We start from the raw sequence: 23,818 nt of genomic DNA on the forward strand, positions 1-23,818 counted from the left end.
CCTGCAACCAACTGCTGTTTTCCATCATTTCAACTCTCCACTGCAACACTTTGAGAGTTCGTATGCAGAGGCTGATCGGAGGCGCCGCGAAAAATGAGCTCGGCAGGAAAATGTTACCACAGCTGCGGGTTTCAGAAAAGGAGTTTCCTCAAAATGATGCATGACTCTGACTGTTGTCCCGGAGGTCAAGACGCAAAATAGAAAAGAAACGGTTTTGGAAAAACCATTTAGAAACTGTTTTGGAAACACTGTCCTTTTTGCAGCTAAATATTTTTGTTATGTTATTTTATATCATGTTATATATCGTAGCGCTGCAGCCAATGATGTGAATAAATTCCCTTTTGGTATTTATTAACATTTAGTTTTTTTGTGAATAGAAATGGATATTGTCACTATTACGTGTGGCCAACATTTGGGCCTTTATCTTGATCATTTTATTTTTTAAATGTAATGTAGCACATAGAAGAGATGTTCTGCTGTTCCTCAGAACAATAGAACATCTCTACTATACCAACTCGCCTCAATAACCCAACTGGCTCTATTTTCATCTATTTAGTTGGAGTTTCAAAAACACTATTTTAAAAAGCTTGAAAGCTTCTTTGCCACCTGCTCTAATACAGACATCAGACAGCTTATCGCAGCTAACGGGCTAACAGGCCAAACAAAGAGTCACAGCAGATGCTAATGTGTCCTGAACAAGGTCTCTTTCCTCTGATAAACCAACATTTACATCCAAATACAAACATTAAAACCACTGATATTAAATTGTTCTTAAACTGACAAAATGTAAAAGTTTAATCTTACAGAGAGGAGTTCAGATGCTTGTTTAGAACTTTTGCTCCCATTCCACACCTGTGGCACGAGCACACAGGAAGTGATGTCATGCCTGGTCCTGCTCAAGGTTTCTTCCTGTTAAAGGGGAGTTTTTCCTTGCCACTGTTGTTTGTTAGGGGTTAGGCCCTGGGATTCTGTAAAGCGCCTAGAAACAATTTTGATTGTAACAGACGCTATATAAATAAAGATTGATTGATTGCTTGATTGATTGATTGATTGATTGATGCATTCAGTTTCATATGAACAAGCACCATTGTTTTGTGATGGACTTCAGTTTAGCTTTAGCTTTTTACTCCAGTCATAGATTATCCTCCGTTTTAAAGAAATGAAGTTAAAAAAACAAATCTGACAACAATTCTTTAAAAAAACCCATCAAAACTTCTTTATTTTTGAAAATACATAAACAAACATGATGAAAAACATCCATGTTAATGTACAATCTTGTATTTTTTTTTTTTTTACAAAGCTTCTGCTTTAAATGACTTTGTCCCTGTTTAATAATATTATTAATGATCATTCTAATAAGAAGGTCAAGGCAGGAGTACAGTCAAAAGACACCAGCTGGAAGTTAAAGGCACAGTACAAAGTACACAGTACATGTTTACGTTAAAAAAACAGCATTGATTTGGGCGCTATATCGTAAAAGAGAGAGAAAATGCCCAGCATCAGTTTGATGGTTGAACTTGCCTCAATAACCTAACTGGCTGTGTGACGTTTGGCAGCACACTGAGCCACAATTAGCCGTTAGCACCAATGGAATTCAGGACAACTGAAATACACAAACACTCAGCGGCTAATGTTTTGTACCCGTATGACATTTTCTTTGAATTGTCAACGTTAGCTGTACTTCAAAAGAGCCGGCTGCGTTTGTAGTGAGCAAACCTTCGTGGATATTTCAGCCTCTCTGCGAGTAGTTCCTGTATAAGGGTTGTAATATATGGCTAACCTCTTAGCATAGATGCAATAGAAGGCTACTAATGTGCCAAAACTGCTCATGTGGCTGTCACAATGAATTAAAAAAATAAAAAAGCTTTCTATGTCTGTGTCCACATTGTTGGCCTGTAGTGATTTAGCATAACTAAGCTGAAGAGTATGGTTAAAAAAAGGCCAGGATAATGGCAATGCATTTGAAAACAAACATTCTCTCCATATACATATAAATACATTTCTGTGCAAATTGCAACTGAAGGCGCCCGTGGCTGGCTAAGGTTCTCTGTTTGGGTCTTTTTTTTTTTTTTTAATCGACACATCTGGAGGTTGTTATGGACCTGATTAGTTTGGATGTTTCAATCCTGCAGGTTTTGCGAAGCTCTAAACGCCGCCATCTGCGCTACACTTTCATAATTGTGTTAAATTTCCACACGCCGCTCCACTAAAGATCGGCCGCGGGTGTTTTGTGAGTGACGCAAAGAGCTCAAATGTCAAAAAACTCCAATTTTTGAAAAAGATTTCATGAGTGGACCGGAACAAGATGTCAGCCAAAACACGAAATCGGCCGACGGCAGTGGCGCTGATGTCGGGCGCCGCTGGTTTCAGGTGGACTTTCAGGCTGAGGTTTAAACTCAGTTCCAGTTGATCCCAGAGACCTGCCATCAACAGGAATGAGAGTTTTGCCGGTGCGACTTAGTGAAACGGTGTAATTTCGCCCGCCAGTTATTCCGACGCCAGTCCTGTCCGTCAGACCTGCAGACGACGCTGCTGACATGCTCGAGGTTTCACTCACTCGTGAATTAATTCCCCTTAATAAACGTCAACCGCTGACACGCGTGCCTCAATTTATATGAGTTTGAGTGTCAACTGGTGGAAAAGAACGCGTTCCGAACATCTACCAGAGGAGCAGTAAAAGAGTTTTATAGCACAGAATAAAAGAGCTCACCTGCTGTAAGAAATGTAATGGAAGACCTTTGATAAATAACATCTCTCAATAATGAAAATAGTATCCAGGGAGCCAGCTTCCCATTATTTTAACATAAAATAAAATATATCTCGTGTTAACTTTGCTTCCCCGACGCAATGCAGAGAGCATTCAAAGAATCTTTGCTCTTCTACCAGTTTAGCCCTGTTGGTTGATAAATAGTAAAGATGAGACGTGTTTGCATTTATGGTTTCCTAAGCTCTCGTAGCTAATTCCCTGACACGAATGTCCTCTACATGATTTTACAGCACTGGGTGAAATGAGGCAGTTCAGAAGTCGGCTTTGGAGGGGCCCCTGGTGGGTTCTCGCCAGCCCAGCTAGGTGTTGGGGGGGGGGGGCGATTCTTCTGAGGGGGACTCAGTCCGTTCACCATTTGCCTGGGATGGGGATTCCACACTCGTACCACGACACGTAGCTGACATGGGAGTGTCCACCAATCTGGCCAAAGTGGACCGGCTCCTGTCGGAGGGCTCTGTAGAAACCTTCAACAGACAAAGCTACACTTCAGTACGATTTAGCCGCAGTTAGCTTAACTGCTACAGCCACACGTTACAATACGATGGTAGAGTTAGCGCCCAACATCAACCACGTGTTTTCAACAATAAATATAGGAGGGATCCAGATCCCTGGATCTGATGAAGTCATTCAACAAAAACATTCTGAGTTAAACATTTGCCTGACGTTTGCTTGTGATGACGCACGGCCATGCATCCAGCTTCTGCAGTTAGAACAACCGCAGCTGCACAAACACCTGCCGGGAGGAGTGTTTACCGAGTCTGGATGGGAGCAGGTCTGCTCTGAGGTGCCTGCCTGTTCTTCCATCCAAGAAAGAATCCACGAACTGGCAATGATCCTCGCCGAAGCCAGACTGGTCGCCAATGTTGTAGAATTTACCTGCCCAGTAAAGACAAACAGGAAGGGCTCAGCGACGGGCTGAATGAAGCAGGCATGTGAGGCCCAGGCCAGAGGCTCACCGTTGAGCGTGTCGCTCAGGTAGATCTTGTACCGCAGCGAGTTGCACAGCTGGACTCCGACAAACTTGCGGTACCACGTCCTCTTCACGTACTGTTTGCCGTGACAGTCCGAGTGCGAGTCTGTGGTGAAGGGGAACTGGGTCCAAATGGCATCTTTCCCTGCAGAGATGGAAAAGCTCAGCGCGCAGCCTTGAAGCTGTTAGCACGTACGGCTTTTATTCAACCTTACCAGAGACGTTCTCGCTCACCCGCGGATCGGCTAAACACAGAACAGACAAGAAAGATCCCTGAAGTTAACATCTGGCGAGTCTAAAGTGGTGCTGATAGCAGCAAGTAATAGCAGCATTTTGAGGAATTTGTCCAGTTTGGGGTTGAACCCGGAAGCAGTTGAGCGTGATGGTACCTGATTCTGTGTTGAAAGACACGGGTTCACTCTCGGGGCCGATCCCCAGATCGTTCTTTGGCTTCACCGTAAACTCGTAGCTGTCAAAAACAGGTGAGATGAATAAAAGACCTGATTTTTTTAATGATTATATTCACCTTCCGTGATCTGGAACATTCCGATCTGCCACAATCCGACCTAAACCACGTCTCGAAAACATACCCGGCGGCTCCTTGACGGCAACAGCGTTTCGAATCACTCGCACCTGCCAGATTAAAGTCCAGCTGTCTTCCCTCACCCCAAATAGTTTTCCTACATCCAACACCGTTAAGCCCAGCGAGCAGAACGGACACCCTCTGCTTATTTTTGCTCTCCGAACGTCTGGCTGCGACACCCTGCTCCACTCTGTAGCTGCTCGGCTTGTTTTGACAGCTGAATGTGGCATGTTTGAGCCGTCTGAGCACTGAAGCAGACCATATTTGTCAGAGCAGAACACATCAGGAGGCGCAGTGGATGGTTCATTGCGGCGTATCCAGTTCTCCCCCTGAGTTAGGCGCTATCATTGAGTGATTTTTCATGCTTTCATCCGCTGATGCACCACTGAATTAGCCTGACGAGATGTTGCCAGGTGTTTGGTGAAACGGTAGCCGTTTGAATTTTACTCCCTCAGTTTTTCAGATCCAGGAGAATCTCAGGATCTCATTGATGGTGAAACATTTGAGGGAATAATAGAGATGAGCTAACTTTTATGCAGATGTGAAAGTTTTTTGCTATTTGTCAAAACGGTTTCTCAACGGCACTTTTAAGGTTGTGGCAGCCAACTGTAAAAATGTAATTTACAGCTAGATTTCTTTCATTTAAATGAACAAGACAAATCTAAAAGTAAATGTGAAATTAAAATGCAAGTATTAGATGAATAGAAACTTTAAATGTAATTGTTAAATATAAATGTTAACTGTAATTATTGAAGGTCTCCATCCAAAACAGCCCCACCCACAACTTCCTTTGGATCTGTGGACAACCTGGCCATCATCTCCAGTGTTCTGTCTCTGTCTGCTACCTTTGGAAAAAGTCCAACTCCGGTTCTGCATCGTTTTCATGGCCATACATTTTTGCCCGTGCATCCCAAATGGTCGTGGCAGTAAGAGTTAATATGTAGCCTACATTCGGTTTGCATATTGGCTTTGCTGTTGAACATGAAGATCTGATAAAAAATAAATTGGGGCGCTCTAGGAGTATCAAATTTGCTCCCCTAAAAAATAGACAAAAACGAAAAAAGAAGAAAATGCTCCAACTAACATTTCTATAGCCTAACATTAGCGCAGCAGGGTGGGCTGTCTGAGGTGGACATTTAGTTTTACACTCGGCAAGACATTTACATTTACAATGTTTATAATTAACATGTATATTCACATATCAGATTTTGGACTCTAGGCTAAATGTAAGGAAATTAGTTGTGAGTGAACTGTTTTGCATGTTTGATGTTTGCTGAGGTGAACCCGTTCTTGGACCAGAATATGATTGTTTGGGTAAATTGCAACAAACACACCTGCTCTCTGGTCTGAGGTTCTCGACAGCTGTGTGGGTCTGGTTGGTGGTGAGGACAGAAACCTGCTCACCATCGGGACCTTTGGCCGTGGAGATGACTTCATACTCTGTGGGGAGGACAGCAAATTCAGGATTGGGTGTTAGAGGGATTCATACCTGGTCAGAAGCGGTGCTCCTCCATACCGGTGGTGTCATTGTCTGATTTTTCCCAGTCCAGGATGACGAAGGACGGGCATCCTTCCACCGTCACCACAGTAAGGTTGGAGGGAGGAGAACGAGGTGGCGAAGTCACATTCACCTCGCCAGGTTCATCTTCTGGGAAGTAGTTGAGGGAGGAGGTGATGGAGCACGGCTCGTCAGGTTTCTTGCCCGTTTGGTAGATGACATGAGGGGCTTTGGGAGCAGGAGGAGCTTAATTAGTCAGAATCCCAGGACTAGTTTGGGTTTGGTTCGGTCCGTGGGTCCACCTACCTACATATCGTTTCTTTCCTAGAGCATCAAGGTCAGAAGATGGCTGTGGTTTGAAGAGCTCCGAGTCTTCCCAGGATTCCTGTCGACTTGCTGGATAAACAAAAAAGACAATTTTGAGAAACATCCTTAAAGGAATTATTCCTTAAAATAATGCACATAAGCAATCAACGTCCAGCCGGAGCAGGTAGGACTCAAGACAAGTCCTTGTACCTGCTGTTGTTGGGGCGAACGTGGTGGTCTGTTTCCGGTCCTGTTTGGTGGGCTTGGTGGTCGCTAGGGGAACTTTGGGCTTTGAAATGGGCAACTTGTCCTTCTGCTTCAAGCTGTTCAGTTTGTCTAACGTGATGAAAACAGTCAGTCGACTGAGTGAAGAAGGTTCACTGAGACGAGACAAGAGCTGCTCTGACCTGTTTCTCCTGGTTTCCCCACCATATTTGGTTTCTTGTTGAGCGGAATGGACGGGCGAGCAGGAGATCCTGAAATAAACAAACATTCAGCTCCTTATATTCAGCAGCAGGTTCAAGATGTTCATCTCTAAGGATCACAAAGATGTATTTAATCCTGAAACTGAAGACTCTTCAGGACCAACGGAGCCATAACGGACCTCCAATCAGAGACAAGGCTTTTCAGTGGTTTGAAGTGGTGAATTATACAACACAATGTCTCTGCTAGCGATCAGATTTAGGCATGTTTTCGCCTGCAGACAGTTTTTGTACATCATCAGGAACGAATAAAGCTTTAACATCGACTGCGGCTCCATTTTCATGCTAGGTGCCCTCCAATCTACTGGAAAATCTATTTTCCTCCCCCAAAATAGAACTTTATACCTGTTTCCAAACGCCAAATGAACCTGAAAACACCAACAATCTCATGTAATTTGTCTGTTTTCCTAAATCTGCTATGCCTAAATCGAGGAGCTGCATCTAATTATACCCACGTCTCTCATTCAGGCAAAAGCCCAAATTCCTCACAATCAAGGATTTGACCTAGTTCCAAAACTAAATGGAACAAATGTGGTGCCAGAAACATCAAGCATGATGGAGTCCTGACAACTTGTAATGTTAGCGCCAATGAAGGCGGGATGGCTGCCAGGCTCCCTGCGGTGCTGAACTTTGCTGCTGTTTTCTTTCTTTTCTCTTCTTTTTTTAAAGATGTTTTGTCCTCAAGGACTAAAAGCTTCTGTTATTCTTGAACAGACTGGGCCAAATTTTCATCCATCAACAAAGGTTAATCAAACAGGATTTTTATTTTTAGGCGGCCGCGGTGGAACCTGCTGTGATCACTGACCAATGTCGGAGGTTCCAGAGCGAGACTAAACAAAATAAATGTTAGCACAAATCTGTCTTTTCAAGCACAAACAATCCTGCAATTAAAATGAAGGACAGTTTCCACATTCCGAGGCCTGATGCACGTCAATCTTGCCCTGGTTGCGTGACGGTACTCTAAACACATTTCAGACACATTTAGTGCAATTACTATTCCAGCCATTAAGCAGTCGCCGCTGAATCTGTTGAGCATTTATAAATGAGCCGACCGCCTGTAATTGTCAAACCAGAATCATCACATTCCTTAAAATTCTGCCATCAGAAAAATGTGCAATGCACTGTGAGGTTCTTACAAAAATAAGCTAATGATCAGAGCATCACTTCGCTTTCTGAAAAGTATTTTCCACCATCTTCGCCAAAGCTAGCTTTCTGACTGACGGAGAATAATTGTTCCTTCGTCTTGGCTTCGGCACACACAAGCACGCGAGCCAAATCATGCAGAATCGCGGCGGAGACCAGAGTAACTGAAATACTAGTCAGCACGTGCAGATGTGGATGCAGACAGGCGAAACTCGGGCTTCTGCCAACCACAAAAACCACAGAGAATCCAACCTATTCGTCCTCCAAAAGTGAGTTTTATTACTATTAAAACCAGCCTTTATTCCTTTACCTCAGATTTTCAAATAGAGTTCCTCATCTCAGTGTCAGTAGTTTATGCTAGGTATACGCTAACGATACGATTTTACATTTCAGAAATCAGTCAAAAGAGGTTCATCAGACATCTGTTGTGATATCACACAAAAGGGAGGTGAAAATAAAGAGTTTTCCTTGAAAGCATTCATAGAGAAGGCAACAGGTGAGCGCCACATTTCAAATCCCGCCATTTCTGTCATTCATGCCTGATTGGATATTTGCAAAAATGGACATACACGCCACAGAAAGCAAGGTGCGATCTGATGTACAGACTGTGACATAACTGAGTTTTAACAGGTCAAAGCCAGAGAAAACCAGAGTCCAGATGTTTAAAACCGTCACCACATGGAGCAGAGAGCGCCGTGATCTGCCGCCGTTACTGCACTTATGTAACCAGCTCAAATAATCAAGCTGCCACTCCAGCAGATGCTTGATTATTTGGAGAAGATCTGGCAAGAAGCTGAAAACCTGCAGAAGCTCGAGGTGAGACAAACATGTCAGACGAAAGGCGACGCGGACAGACAGATCACTGGATGGATGGACGGATGGATGAGGATTAATAAACACGATGGATGAAGACAGAAACACCGACATGAGCTGCAGCGGCGGTGGAGATGCTGCAACAGTGGCTGGAGGGTTAATGATGGAACACAGAGTGACAAACGAAGTCAGTTTTTACCCAGTTGAGGTCTGGACCATAACGCGGGTTTAGGAGGGGAAATGCCGCGGTGTGGCTGTCCGTTAACTGTTGGGACAAAACCAGGTGTTGTGAGAGGGAAGAAACCAGCACTGACAGCTGAACCTGACGCAGGAACAACCAAAGAAAACGCACCCCGAGTCAAATTCATCCAGTCTTTTCATACAGCTTAGAAAAATCAAGCTGCTTCTGTGGTGGCGGTGAAGAAGCCACCAGGCAGCCTCACCTTTGATGATGAGCTTACATTTGTTAATTGTCTGAATTAATGAGAGTTCACATTCTAGCTTCATTCCAAAGCAAATTATCTCAAGGGGCGCCCGAGCACCAACTGGTTGTTCCAGGGTTCGGTTCACTTAGCAGGTGAAAAAAAATTAAAAATCACAAAGTGGAGAAGGAATAAAATTAACCAACAACAACAAAAAAACAAACAAACAAAAAAAACAAACAAGAAAACTGCAGAGAGAAAAAAGCTGAGAAATTCCATGGAACATATTGAAAAATGAAAATGTTTTCAATCATGGATTTAAATTCCAGTGATGGCAGCACCAAGCACAGCAGGGCAGGTTTGACCATCGGCATTCAGCACTCTGCATCGCTAACACACCAACATGGGTTCAGCCAATGAAGTGACTCATTTTGGAATTGCAGCTGAGCACATCTGCTAGGATCTAAACCCGGCATGTGCTGTCGCCATTCCTGAGACTCATCAGCTTAAAACAAGATAATTTATAACGATTATTAACTCTTGTGGTCATCCGTCAAGTGTTGTAACTACTGTACTGTAGCCTGCGCTGTTCGCTTGGGTGTTTTACTTTTGGTTTATGAGCTCCGATTACAATTCTGAAAGCAAAATCAACAAAACACAGTCTCGTGATGAAAGCTACCCAGAGGAGCGACTGGTGCAGGTCTATAGCTCCTAAGGAGAGATTTTAGGAGATAGATAAGGCCTCAAAAACCAATGGTAGTGATATTTTCACACTAATCAAAGAGTCTTTAAGTGCTCAAAATCAACGGAAAATATATGAATTGAAGCTGCTGATGTTGCCATGACTGGAAGATGGTGTGAAAAATGATAATAGAGGGAATCCTGGAGGAAATGTAAGTGACAGAGTGAAACTCCTGGAATGAGCAGCCAACCCTGTGAACAAAAACACTGGAAGCTTGATGTAAAGAGACAGTGGCAACAGAAGAGCTGGACTTCAAGGTGGAGAGGAGAGGCAAGATGAGGCTACGTTTACCCCAGTTAGTTTTGTCTCTCTCATTGGCCAGAGCTGATCTCAGCAAAGATGATCCGTCCTGTGATTTGCCGTAAGCTGCGTGGGAGAGAAGAGTTTTAAGGTGGACAAACACCAATAATTCTTAAGAGGCTCCACAACCTGTTGAGTTCAAATTCAGAGGAATTAATCTTTCCTTAAGAAGAGTTTGAAAAAAGAATGAGAAATGTTTTGAGGAAACACTCCTGGAATCGAAGGAAACCTTCTTTTCTTTGCAGATGACACCACTGTGTTCAGAGAGGACCTGGAACCATTAAGTCTGTCAAAGATTTGACCCAGTTTGACCAGAAATGAAAGAGAAACTGAAAAGATGCTACAGCTAAGATAACCACCTGTATCTGGTATTGAATATAGTGAATAATGTCACCGTTAGCAGATGACTGTGTCATTTGTGTTTCGTTTTGAAAACTGCTTCAATATTCTCATCACTGACCCCCCCCACAAAAAACACTGAAGACAAAAAATAAGGAAGGTTGAAGAGGAAAATTACCAGCGGGGTTATAAGACTTCTCGGGTGCATTAGTGGGAGTAGCTAGTCTGTCCGTGTCTGCCCGTTTGTTGTCCTTAGTAGTTTGCCCGAGATGCAAGTCATCATTGGAGAGTAATTTAAAGATGGGGGCTGTTGTGGTGACTGGTGGGGCAATGGTGGGCAGGAGTTGGGAGAGGGCAGATGGAGGAGTCGCTGGTGGGTTGGAGTCATTTCTAATAGCGTTTTCCATGTCTGAGGTGAGAGAGCAGAGCGGCACAATGATCATGGGAATCTGATGGGACTTCCTTTGATTGCATGATATTTGCTTAAAACTAAATGAATTTCGATTATTCTAGTTTTAAGTAGCACAGATTAAATCTCTGAACTCATTGTTTACTTAAATAGCTAAAGGTTCTGGGTTGGTTCTTATTCCCATGATCTTGTGCCTCAAAGAAACAACAAAAGTCCAGACAGAGGACGATAAGGACGACACACAATCACACACAACAGGAGGATCTGCAGAACGACCTGTGTTGTCTTTCCTCCTGAGATCGACAACAACGTCTGCGTCTGAACTGGCTGACATGCAGTCTCATCATGCAGACTGACTGAACATGGCAACCACATCTCAAAGCAACAAGGACAAAAGACACAGACAGAAGATAAAGGGAGAGATCCTCAGTTTGAGATGCTGACTCATTTAACTGATATTAGCAAGAGTACTGTTATAAATATAATAATTTTAATATGTTGACTGTACTAGTGTCTAGTAAACTAGCTCGTATCAATATCTTTTTACTAAAAAGCTCAAGCATGTACAATTTATCAACATCTTGAGCTAAGACAACACACAACACTAACTTTATTTACACCTGTGTGTTAGGGTTGGGGGGAGGGGAATTATGTTTGGAGAGTATACTATTTAAATACTGTAAAATAGATCAATTAGCTTTAGAAGAATGCTAAAATTCCTATTCAAGTGTGTTTGTCATAATTGTAACCGGAAGTATAATTAGATTTTTAAAAAAATCTTCACATTGGACCATTAAATGGTGACATATTGAACATATTTAGTTCTCCGTCCGAAAAACTAATGTTCAAGTGTGAGAAGAGAGGGAAAAGAAGAAAAAAGAAAATGGTTTAAGATGCAGAAAGGAAGCTTGGGTGCAGTGACATGACTTTTAGCAGCATGGTTAAAAGGCAGCCACGGCTGCATTCTTAGTGGGCGGGGCAAAAGGAACTTACTCTCCACATCTGACCTCCACGGACATCATCTCCACGCCTCGTTTCGACTTTCTAACTGGGCTCAAGGCATGCTAGCAAACAGCCAATCAAAACAGCTGCACTTCCCAGACCAGACCCCTTCCCAGGGGCTGAGCTGAAGCAGGTAAACACAGGCTGCCAAGAAAGGCGGGTGATTGTAAATAGATAAGAGAGCATCGTCCGTGTTACCGAAAGACACGCGAGGCCATTTTGGCTCAGCAGAGTCGGGCAGAGGCAACGTTTCCTGCTCGTTTTCGGGTTGCACTGTGGGAAATAATATTTGGTTATTTGGAAGAAAAGATGAATGATGACAGTGATGAAAGTGGAAAGTCATGCGTCAGATTTCCTTTGAAACAAAGGAAAAAAACAAGTTATCAGCAACCAGAAAATAAACACTTGTGAAATAGTTTGTCGTCAGGTGAGCTCTACACTGAACGGGCCTTGCACGTGAACTAAATTCAAAACCCTGTCAAAGAAGAAAGAAGTGTTCATATCCAGTTAAAGGCGAATTAATGAGCTGCAGCTGCTTCCTTCTGCCGCCACCACGTTTGTTATTCTAACTCCCAGCGTGATGGACAGCGTCGGCTAGCAGACATATTAGCTAAGTACCAAAGTGACGCGTGTTCATCAGGACTTGAGTCTTAAAAATAAATCTGGGCTGTGATTATAAATCATTCAGGTTTCGGTTTGTTGAAGGTTATGAGTTTCTTACGGCCCATGTGGGGAAAATGTGTGTGCAGGCCTGCAGTAAAGGGGTTAAGTAAGACCAAAACAGATTAAAAACAAGAAGTGATGAGTGTGTGTGCGGAGGAAAGAAGGGATAATCACCGAAGGTTCGAGGGGCTCCGGGGAAAGCGAAGTTTTTGAGCAGAGGAGAGAGTCGAGTCCGGTTGTGCAGAGCTGCAAAAGAGTCGACACGTCAGAGGAAACGAAAGCACCAACTGTGAAAAAGAAGCGTCAAACCGGCAACCTGTGAGAGAAAAACCTTAAATATAGAAGGAATACTTACCGCTTGATATCAAAACACACCTTTTTGTCACCTGATTTGGAAATAAAGCTCTTGTAATCGCTTTAATCAGTTTAATCTCAGCTTCCGAAATTCTGCCGCAGCGTGTCAACGCCGGCTCTATTACCCGCCTGAACTTGCTGTTGCGTTTGTCAGAATTGTTTTTAATGTCATTATCATCATCATCATCATCATCATCATCATCATGGAGGCAACTGACTGTACAAACCAGTAGCATTTAAGATATGCCATAAATATTGATGAGGCAGCAACAAAACCATTGCCTAAAAAAGTAGAGCAATTCAGCAATTCAAAGGGAAGACAAATCTTACCAGGACGAGGAGGGAAGAGTGGGCCGAGAGGTTTCTGAGGGATAGAAAAGATCATCTTTAAGTTTTGTGCATCTGAAATGATCAGAAATAGTCCTGAAAGTGATGCTGTCTCTCAGATGTGGTGACACATGTTGTCAGGTTAATGCATTTAATCTCAATCTTGCCAGTCAGAGGCGTCCACACACAGGCGGAATATTTATGAGGTCATAAATTTGCTCCGTAAATGGAGCGACTTTGACCTCTGCCCCAGAACACTTCAGCTGGGAATTGGACGTCACGCCGTGGGCATGTTTCACGCTACATACATGAGCTGAGCATGTGGAACATGCACAGGGGCCCCCACAGGAAGCTGCCAGGTCAGTATGGGGTCAACGCCATGTTGAAGTCCAACATTGCACAATTTAGGGAACATTTAAGTCGTTAAATGACAAAGTAAACACAAAGTTCCTGCTAGTACCAGATTGATGTTTCAGTCTGACCCCAGAGAGAGGCGGCAGGTACCTACCATTGGTTTGGCCAAAGGATTATGCAGCTTGAAAGGCTTCTTTGCACTCTTATCTGTAAATGTCCAGAATATATAATCAGATTTGATCAAATACAGGCCTTAAAAGGTTTGAGTTTAGAAGGAGAATCTCTTCCTCACCGCCCATGTTGGTGTTGTGGATAATCGGTTTACTCCACGTGCCCCTGCGGTCATCTTTGTTGGAGCGTACGCCAAACTCGTAGGGAGTGTTGGGTTTCAGGTTGTCGATGACGGTTTCGCTGGTTGGGCAGGTCTGATAGATCCATTTCCTGTTCCTCTCTCTGTAACGGATGGTGTAGAACCTGAGACCAAGAAGATACAGATTACAAAAGAAGGAAAATGGAAAGGTCCAAGGATGCAGAGAGACAAAGATCTATCAAGGGAGTTCCTCAGGGTTCTATTTTTGATCCTCAGCTAATTCACCAGCTGAACATCAGTTTGATTTTTTCACGTGAGCGGGATCCATCCGATGTTTGATCGACGACATCTCGACTCTTCAGGAAAACCAAAAGCCAACGTCACAATTAAGAACAAACAAAGACCGATAGATTCAACGTTACTGACGAGTTTCCGTCCGTTGGTGCGGTCCAGCTCTGGTCGACCGCAGCCGCTGTGACCTCAGCACGGAAAGTTATTAGAATTAGGTGTTGTTAATTCTGGCAGGCGAAACTCGTGTTTTTCAGAGCAGGACTCCCAACATAAATGTGCGGCAGCAGCCAAACACAGAATCCAAGGACAGAATAAACATTCAGTCTTAATAAAATTTCCCAGAGTGGCAGAAGACGCCTGGTTTCAAGCTTTCCGACAGCGTCTCCAACTTGTGTGACAGAAACACACAAAATAAAGATTTCTGGAGGCAGAAAAAGCTGATGGAAAATAGTGCCAGTGCGTGGCGGAGGAACATCACTCGACACACTCAAACACGAGGAGCAGCAGAAGCTGAACGCTGCACCAAACGGCAAACTCCGCCGACAACGAAAGACATCTGAACGGTTTCATAATAAACCACTTCCATGTGGGAGGCGCCTGAAGGTCACCGGAGTGTGATCCAAAATAATTCAAAGCAAAAGACGCCGCAGCTCCACCGGATCAGTTTCTTCTGCTTCCGTTACAACATTTGATATTTCTCTGAAGCAGAAGAAAGCATACGTGACATTTCCTCGTGTGTTTCTTGTCCCTGTGCAGCCGCGCATGTTTACCAACAGTCAAACGTCTCTCAGGATTTCTGTGGTTTCATGTATTTATGCATCGAGCAAGTCAAGTTTTCATGGCTGAATAGTCTCACCCGTCCTCCAGACACTCGTTCAGGATGTTCCCTTCGTAGGGGGTCTTTAGGTAGTTTCCCCAGGACAGCAGCACCGTGGTGGGGCTGACCGAGTCGATCACCAGGTGCAGCGGCTTCTCCAGATTCACCTTCCCTGATCACACAGGTGAGACACAGTCAGACTTCCTGTCGCCATAAACTGCCGCGTTAACCCAAACAGGAAGCGGTTCTGCAGTACCTGTGCAGTGTTTCTTCACGTCGTTGACTGGGATTGGCTGGACGGCCACCAGGTACTTTGGCTCAGCGTCTAAAGAAGGAAATTTGCACAGTTGGGTTCAGAGGATCAGGCCTCAGACACTAAACAGCTGCATAGTTTTAAATCTTTTTCCAGACACAGAGGAAAACATCCGGGAACGTCGGAGGATTCCTTCGGTGCACGTGTTGACTGCAGTTAAAGGCTGATTAAACTCAGGATAAATTAAACCCCACGGCTGTTTCACAGCGTTCGTGGTTTTTTCATTAGGTTTTAAAACTGAGCAGATGTTCAGTCTGAGCTGTGGAGGTCCAGTACGAGCCCCAAAAGAGCACGGAACCACGACGTCATGACGACCTGCAGAGTCTCACAGATCCGTGAGGAGGTCTCCCCTTTGCTGCGACGCTAACGACGCCACGGCGAGCATCGAAACGACCCCTCCGGCACACAAACACGTGCGAGCGATTACAAAGGGATGGAGACGGTGCGACAGCTGCAAAAGGTTTCTGAACAATGCGATCTGAACTGAGCTCCCATTCTTCAAAACTCAGCCACAAACCCAGACAGGAATGTTTCTTTTCGCTTTATTTCAGCCTGGAGCTTCTGTTACAGTCATGGATGGAGTTCAGTTCGATCACGGCTTCATTTACAAGCACAACCGACACCATGTTTTTCCTTTTTCCTGTAGTTTTAGACGTGAGCAACAGCGACGATCTGATTCAGCTTCAGATGGTAAAGAAACAGGACGGAATGATTACACGCAGAGCAACGCAAAAACACACAAATACGGGAATCTGTGAAACACAATAGACTATCTAAGACAGGAGCTGTGTCTTAACCTGCCATCACACACTACACAGGTGACTCAGCAGAGGGGACGCCATTTGTAGGAGTGTCCCAATGCTAAGCGAGGGTCGCGGTACCCTATATAGTGCATTCACTGTATCCCACAATTCATTGCAACAACTGATGCTCATAACTAAGCAATATATCCCATCGTCCTTTGCGTGAAGCTGGACAAGACGATAGTCATTAATAATGAAATTAAATATGAATGGATTAGCAACAGACTTATATGTATTACTTAGAAATAAAAGGATTTGAATGGTGCTGATGTTGAGTTGGTACGTATTTATTACGTACGAAGCAGGTTAAAGCTCCGTGGACAAGCGTCCGAAAGCGGAAATTCATTGAGTAGTTCCCTCAAGCCAACTTCCAGTTTAGTGAGTCGTGAACAGGGGACAAGGGTGTGATTTCAGACGCTGCCAAGAAACCCAAACGTGGGAGAAGAAGTTGGCCGTTCATAAAGTCAAACAATGTTCACGCGAGACAATGGACATTAAACATCCGCGCTCACCAACAATGTTCGTATGGAGGGCAGTGACAAACACTCACTAATGGTGTGGAAGCATTAACGCAAACAGGGACGACTAGATTCAGTAGTAAATAATCTATAAACCTATTAGTTCTACTTTTGCTTTTTATTTTTACCACCGTTAAACTTTTGTTGGCTTTTTTTCCCCCCAATATGAAACATACACAGTGTAATAATTCGCTATGTACACACGAACCAACCAAGGAAACTGTGAATGATCAATTTCCTGTTGGCCAATCGTGCGGTTTAGGAACCAGAAATGTCGATCAGCGGAGGATTTAAGGATTTGACACTGCGGTTGGTCCTCCCCCCGAGGTGCTGATGGATGGTTCTTAACAGAGAGCTTTTCACAAGAAAGAAAAACACCACATGGAGGTTTCCTGACACCAAAGCTCCGCCCACACAGGATGACTGACAGGTGACTGCTGGGCCATGAAGAGCCTGGAAATGGAAAATAAGCTTTTCTATAGCTGAACTCTTTATCATCTATCTTTTGGATTTACAGTAAGTCACCACAGTGGAACGTACAGCCAACGCGAAGGCCAGGACTGCTGAATTTTCCTTTTACACCCGAACGCAACGCGCCAGAAAAGATGGAAATGTGATATTTGAATGAGTGAAAAAGCAGCTTCAGCAGGTGTTTTTGTTGAGATCCGACGGTTAATATATAAAATTTATGGAGAAGTAACCTGGAAACAAGAGAAGAAAATGGCTCCGGGTAAAATCCCAACCACTTTTAGAATCACCAGTCAGAAAAGAACAATTTTTTTTGGTCTTTTGGTGAAACAAACTATTGAAACCTTCAAACATTTGAAGACTCTTGGTTCCACATTCAGCCAGATGGTTAAAAACAAAGGGTTCTTGGGGGAACCTTTGCCAAAGTTCTTATAGTTCTTATCTTGAACTTTTCCTGGATTCAAAATGATGCGTGGCTTCCATGAAGCCAGTGAAATTCTATTGAAGGTTCTCTAAAGGACCCTGTGTGGGATTGTCATCTTATGAATATTGAGGTTGTTTACGACAAACCACGTCTCTCCCCCATCAGGAAATCGGGCCCTAACAGTTGATAAAACTGATCCAATAATTTACAGCAGTGCAAACAAAATCAGTGCGTCCGGAACGCTGCTGACGGACGGTTCACAGCAGGTTTTCAGCAGCACAACGTGCCGTCGCATTTTTTATTGTCTTCCCGCATGCAGATTGGATAAAAACTGTTGGCGAGGAATCAGAAAGCAGATCAGAACCACCTGCTGTTGTTATCTGATTCCCAGATATTCTCACGTTTTGGATTTTCCCCTTTGGAATTCTCCAGGATCTCATTGTTTCCCACGACAAATGAGGGTTTAGACACGCTAATGCGTGCTACACGAGGAGATAATCTAGCCATTGAACTGATGAGGGGGGATTTTTTTATACTATTAACCTGTCTAGGAAGTTCCTGAGGAACACTAAGAATCTTCTAAAGCTTCACTGAAATGTTGAAGCGACGTCTTTAAGGCGACACGTGTCTCCGTACCCATCTCCGTCTCGTACGGTTGTCCGTTCTCGGGCAGCTGGATGAACTGTTTGGAGAACATGCTGCTGCCGTATCCCAGGATGTAGCCCTCCAGCTTCACATCGGGACTCGGACGCACAAACTTCATCACGATGGTGTCGCCGGTGGCGTTGATCCGAACCTTCATGTTCTGACGACGCACTGAGGGGGGAGAGAGAAAAGGAAGATTTTAGACAACTGGGGCAGAAAAAAGTCAAAACTTTCAGATGAAAATAAGAATGGTAAACTCAGTCCCCAACTCTTGTCCTTCCTAATATAGTTTTGCCGCTGAATTTCAGGCCAAATTCTCTAAAATTAAAGCCGCTCAGGCCCCATTAAACATAATTACAGGTAGTTTTCAAGCTTTAGAGAGGAAACAAAGAATATAAAGGAGGAGACTAATCTGCCAGATTAGATTTCAGTTCTGGTTACTTCTCCACGGTTTGCCTTTAATTTGCGTCTCTGGATCCTCGACTTGTTGAAACATTTCTCTTCCCGTTGGAGTTTGTTTTGGCACAAAGAAGCTTTCAAGTGCAACTAAAAGTCAGATTTAAAAAGAATATGAAGTACTGTTTGTACTGCAGCTAAAGCGGAACCTCTTGTTAATTCCTGGATAATTTACAGTCTTGCAAAAACTTGTTCAGTGAAACCAGCCTGAAAACCACCAAACGGCCGTCCAACAATTACAGAGTCCAGTCAGTCGAGCACTTTGGTCCAGACTGAAAGAACTTGGCTTGATGGATTAAGATTACATCTGATATTCGTGCTCCCCTGAGGAGGAATCAGGTTTCGATTTGGCGGTTCAAGTGAAACGCGTCGACTGTTTGGTAGATTAAATTAGGATGAATTGTGTTTGCTTCTCATCGGCATGGTAACTCGATCACAACCATGGCAACAATCTCTAAAATGACACGCCAGCAGTCTCTTTTGGGAGTGTGTGAGACGGATCGTTAAACTGTCCTGAAGTCACTTTAGCATCAAATACGGGGAGGTGATTGATCTGGTTGTCATGGATGCGTCTGGCAGTGATGGAGGACATAAAAAATGTCCAACTTTCCATTATATTTAGAGTATAATGATGTTTCAAAGAGGATATTGTGCTTCCTTTATTCGGGATCAAAGGAAACAAACGATTAATTTAGACAATGATAAAACTGCCGAGTTGATTATCTGCAAAACTGAAGACAAACAGTTCTGGTTTGATTTCATGACAACGCACGATTCCCACGATGGTATCTGCCTTCAAAAGCAAACAGTCCGTATCCGACACGTCGCGTCTGTAATTTGGACCAAACTTTAATCACCATGTTCAAACAGCACATGAACACAGACCTCACGGCCTCGGCGCCCAGTGTCACGTTGAACTTTTACAAGTTGAACGAGTACGGAATGTTTCAGCCCTGCATGGTTTTCTGCAGGAACTATAAAGCTTTTATGATTTTTCAACCATGAAGAACACACAAATCCACAGCAGCACTTCCTGTTTACATCCCTCAAAGCATTACGGGATCTGTGAATTCAGGCGTTTGACCTCAAAGGAGCGCCATTCTCGCCGATTCAGCAGGAATCGAGTCGTTTGTTCTCCGGCGTTCCCAGAAACACAATGAAGCTGTTAAGAGTTCGTTTGTCAGATCGTCAAAAGCCAGTTGGCGCTGGGAGATGATCAGATATTTGATGCTTCGCGATCGTTACCGCCACTGTAAGGCTCTATATGTGGCTTTACGAGCTCGCTTGTGTTTTCTATAAAACTTTCAACAGCTCCTAATTTAAGTCGGGTTTCAGGGACTGAAAAGCCACAGAGGAAAATTTGTTTTAATATTTAGCAACAATGGGCCCTCTGAATTAAACACAAAATGCCAACAAAAAAAAAACCCCCAAGCCTTTGAAGAATTAGCAGTTTTATTCGCGTGAGATGGATAAACCGCGCAACTAGGAAAAGTGTATTTTACTAACCACGTTTCTGCATCTCACATCTTCATTTTCCTGTGAACATACAGTATTTTTATCCTTCATTTGCTCTTCTACCGGCTGTTTCATTGGCCGTGGGTCTGCTCGGCGGTTTCTGCCTATTAACAGGCTGCGTCTTTCCTGAAGGACAGATTCATCACATGGAAAGTTTGGTCTGGACCTGCCCCACGTGCTGCGTGTGGTGAGGCGTGAAATAAAAGAAGCTGACCTGAGTGTTGACTCACATTTGTCCACGTTGACTGTTTTCATAAAGCGAATTAATGATAAAGAGGGAGTTGAAGTCTTTCCATTCAACTCTCTAAAATTGGACAAAACCTTAAATAGATCTTGGCTTAAGTGCTCTGTCACTTTAATGGCCTGCAGCTTTCAGTCCGCTTCATGGATAAACTCCATCACAGGAACATTTTCCTCCCACTTTCCTGTGTTTGTTTAGCTGATTAGCTTTGTGCACCGCCTCAGGCCCGTGCACGGCAAAATAATCAGCCCTCATTCTGCATTCGGGCCTCCTGCAGCCGCGGCGACCGGCAAGTCCCCCCCCCCCCAAAAAACGTTGTGTTTTTCAGCAAGTCTGGACATTCTTTTTCTTTTCCAATTGCCCACTTCGCGCCGGGTCGCGGATCCATTCGTCACGTCCAGGTTTTCTTTCCTGCCTGTGTGGGAAAGCCTGCGGAGAGGCTGATCCCCTGGACGTGTGTCATCATGCAGCTCATTCTTGGCAGGGCTGCGCAGCTTGTCGGAGCCGTACCAGCAGCAGCTGATTAAGAGGAGCGGATAAAGATGACATGAAAGGCAGCGGGGCCCCTCCTCAGGGCCCCCCTCCTCCTCGCAGAACCTCCCATCGATCCCCTACAGCCTGAGGAGCGTCAAGTTCAAGCAGCAGTGGACGATGTTCACGCGTCGTTTCATCCACCAGAGACGAAACCGTTGGACTCAAAGGACAAAAGAGAAAAATTACAAGAAAAAGGGACTAAAAAGTGCTTTAATACACCCATCGAAGCGTCAAACGCTGACCTGCTGTAATCCACAAAATAGGACAAGAGACAGAAAACATAAGATAGCACAAAAACAACTGAACACTAACGGCTGCAACAAGTACAGCCAAGAACCTTCAAGTGGAACGTCAGAAGTTCCTGCAGCCACTGCAACATACAGACTGAAGACAAGCAGCTAATCAACAGCCGCTATTGTTAATAACATTTGCATTTATAGACACTGGCAGTGAGAACAGGGAGCACAGGGCACCACATGGCAGTATCACACAGAGGTGGTGACCTCGGAAAACACAACTGTGAAGAGTTGCAGTCTGAGATGGAGAAGAAAGCACTGATTTTACAGGTTTCACTGGGAAAATGGTGTTCCACTGCTCAATATGATGCTTCTCACTCCCAGAGGAGGACTATATGGTACATCTGCACATTTAAACAACTCTTCTAACACACACACACACACACGTGCCACCATTTTAGTCGAGCAATCTTCAGGTGTGGCTGAACACCAGCCTGAGAAACCTGAGACCAGCCACCTTTGTCTGGTACTGTTTGCTGATAAAGTGGACTCGAGACATCAGGACAGGCGGCTGCAGACTGCGTCTGTCCAGATTCTGAGTTACTGTCGTCATTTGGAGCCACGAGCAGCTTGGTGGAGCGTGATTGTGAAAGCTCCAGCAGATGAGCTGCAGGTCTGCGCAGCAGCCAGAGATCCATGTGCATCTATTTTTCATCCTGCAACTTCAACTGTGAACTTATTAAACCGATCGCAGCTGGATACGGGCGTGTTCTGTGCTCAAGCAAACGTAGCTTTCAGCTAATTTCTGCAGAAAGAACAGATTCAAATCTCTCTCTCTCTCTCTCTCTCTCTGTTGATCTTGGCTGTCTCTCATCCTCCCATCTCACTTTAGTCATGCTCCAAGCGGCAGTATTAGACCACAGTGTCAATCTTACACCCTTTTTCCCCCCTATAGATGTTTAATGACACAGAAAATTACAGGTTACATCATGAGAGCGCCCTGCCCCCTCCAGGCGGGTGAAACACACCTGCCCGCGGGACTCGACGTTCTGCCAGCACACACCAGATGAAACACGACATCCAGAAATCCACCCCAGCGTTACGGGTTCATCCAGGGAATTTTTGGATGAAAAAATGTGAGGAAAAGAGCAGAACAACGTGAGTCAGAAGTGCTGACTCAGCAGAGAGAGAGAGAGAGAACGGGAGGTCGAGGGACGCAACCTGTGCACCAGAGCAAGCGTGTGTCAGACAGGATGCCAGAAGAAGATGCCAAGCTGGAGAAACTCAGCTGGAGTGATGCTCAAAGGCTGACACGCGACACCGTGCACATTTCCCAGCTGCATATCTGTCGGCATCTCAATCGTTTTGCATCGTTTTGTTAAAAAAAACACCTTTTTGTAACTTTGCATCTCTGCAAACACTGAAACGCTCAGAAGAGTCTTTCCGAGCGTGTTTCCGTGCACTTGCCTCTGGTCCTCTGCGCGGGGCCGGCGTTGAGGAGAAACATCCCTCCGTGCAGGAGAACCAGGATGCGGAGGAGGACAGCGATGGCCGACATGACCTCGGGGGCTGCAGCTTCCAGATGAGGGTGAGGAGGATCGACCGGGAGCTGGACAACTTCACTAAGCGTCTCCTCCTGCAGACTTAGGACTTGTTCAGCCGTTGGAAGTCCTCAGTGTGGAGAGGTGGACCACCAAAACAGAAGCATCTATAGTGCAGGTGGGCGAGGCCTCGATGACATCACCCCCCCAGCAGCCCCTCTTCCCTCCCTCCCTCCCCTCTCTCCTCCCCTTTTCTTCATGTGTTGTTTTCCAATCACATGTGGCCGTCCTAAACTTTAGAATCCAGCCGCGCACATGTTTGCCAGCAGAGCTGCTGGGTTGTGGTGTGTGTGTGTGTGTGTGTGTGTGTGGGGGGGGGGGGGTATACAGTAAGAATAAAGAGTTACTAGGAAATACACCCACCCACCCCCCACACACGCACACACATGCAAACTCTCTCTCGCTCTCTCACACAAAAGTCTCCTTGTTTTTCTTGTGAAAATCATATTTTGGTCCTCAATTTGTAGAATGTTCGTAAAAACATGCACACATGCACACACATAAATACACACGCACACACGTATACACACAAACACACACAGTGTTGTGTGTTTGGGTCACTGAGGTTTGTTCCATGTGCTCACAGGAAAGCTTGTGAAATCAGAGCGTCCGTGGTGGCTGAATTTCATCACAGGGGATAATGAAATGCACACATACACCAACCCAGTTCTCACACACACACACACACACACACACACACACACACACACACACACACACGCACACACACACACACACACAAGGCCAAACGTGCTGACATGTTTTCTCCGTGTTGGAGAGAGTTGCAGTTAAAATGTGATGATGGAGGAAGGTGAGGGGGGGAGGGTGGGGGGGGGCAGAGGGGAACACCCAAACCTCTGGTCCCGGACTGCAGGGCCAAAGTCTGTCCAGCACGTGCCTACACATGCGACAGGATGGGGGAAAGTCGAGGGGCTGCCAGTAGGAAAAGAACAGAGCACCCGAGGTTCAGAGCAGGAAAACCAGGAGCGGAGCAGCTCTGGGAGGAAACGGGAGGTTAATGGGTGTTATCACGAGGGAAAAGGGCAGGAAGAGGAAGTTCTGCTGGCAGCAGGGACGCTCGCGTCTCAGTACACAACAGGATTAAAATGAAAAACAGATATAAAGCTGCTGAACAACAAAACTCAAAGTAAAGAGTAAAAGAGTGAAACTGT

General features: G+C 44.8%; 1 protein-coding gene across 8 annotated transcripts; it reads right to left on the minus strand.

Annotated features, from left to right (window-relative positions):
• Positions 1 to 1,189: 1,189 nt before the first annotated feature.
• On the minus strand, positions 1,190 to 22,742 carry abi3bpb (ABI family, member 3 (NESH) binding protein b). Of its 8 annotated transcripts, XM_057027536.1 has the most exons (22): positions 22,513 to 22,742; positions 18,055 to 18,234; positions 15,149 to 15,217; positions 14,932 to 15,064; positions 13,767 to 13,948; positions 13,629 to 13,681; positions 13,124 to 13,157; positions 12,614 to 12,685; positions 11,975 to 12,049; positions 10,544 to 10,774; positions 10,018 to 10,092; positions 8,762 to 8,827; positions 6,532 to 6,600; positions 6,335 to 6,460; positions 6,125 to 6,214; positions 5,837 to 6,046; positions 5,655 to 5,760; positions 4,127 to 4,206; positions 3,953 to 3,982; positions 3,724 to 3,882; positions 3,521 to 3,643; positions 1,190 to 3,231 (listed from the first exon to the last, which is right to left on the minus strand). In XM_057027536.1, the coding sequence occupies exons 1-22, from the start codon at positions 22,601 to 22,603 to the stop codon at positions 3,116 to 3,118; spliced, it is 2,370 nt and encodes a 789-aa protein (XP_056883516.1). In that variant the 5' UTR covers positions 22,604 to 22,742; the 3' UTR covers positions 1,190 to 3,115. The 8 variants fall into 8 exon arrangements, with proteins under 8 accessions (XP_056883516.1, XP_056883518.1, XP_056883517.1 ...); XM_057027538.1 differs by lacking the exon at positions 11,975 to 12,049; XM_057027537.1 differs by lacking the exon at positions 8,762 to 8,827.
• Positions 22,743 to 23,818: the final 1,076 nt, after the last annotated feature.

The sequence above is a fragment of the Takifugu flavidus genome, chromosome 3 (assembly GCF_003711565.1).
Source record: "Takifugu flavidus isolate HTHZ2018 chromosome 3, ASM371156v2, whole genome shotgun sequence".
NCBI classification, from domain to species: domain Eukaryota; kingdom Metazoa; phylum Chordata; class Actinopteri; order Tetraodontiformes; family Tetraodontidae; genus Takifugu; species Takifugu flavidus.

What these genes read in the sequence shown, in the direction of transcription:
- abi3bpb (XM_057027536.1), bottom strand. Translation starts at nt 22,603, where the DNA reads ATGTCGGCCATCGCTGTCCTCCTCCGCATCCTGGTTCTCCTGCACGGA. An exon ending in AACGAGTGTCTGGAGGACGG is followed by an intron (nt 13,949 to 14,931) that starts GTGAGACTATTC and finishes TCTTGGTCTCAG; the next exon opens with GTTCTACACCATCCGTTACA. An exon ending in GGGGAAACCAGGAGAAACAG is followed by an intron (nt 6,461 to 6,531) that starts GTCAGAGCAGCT and finishes TCATCACGTTAG; the next exon opens with ACAAACTGAACAGCTTGAAG.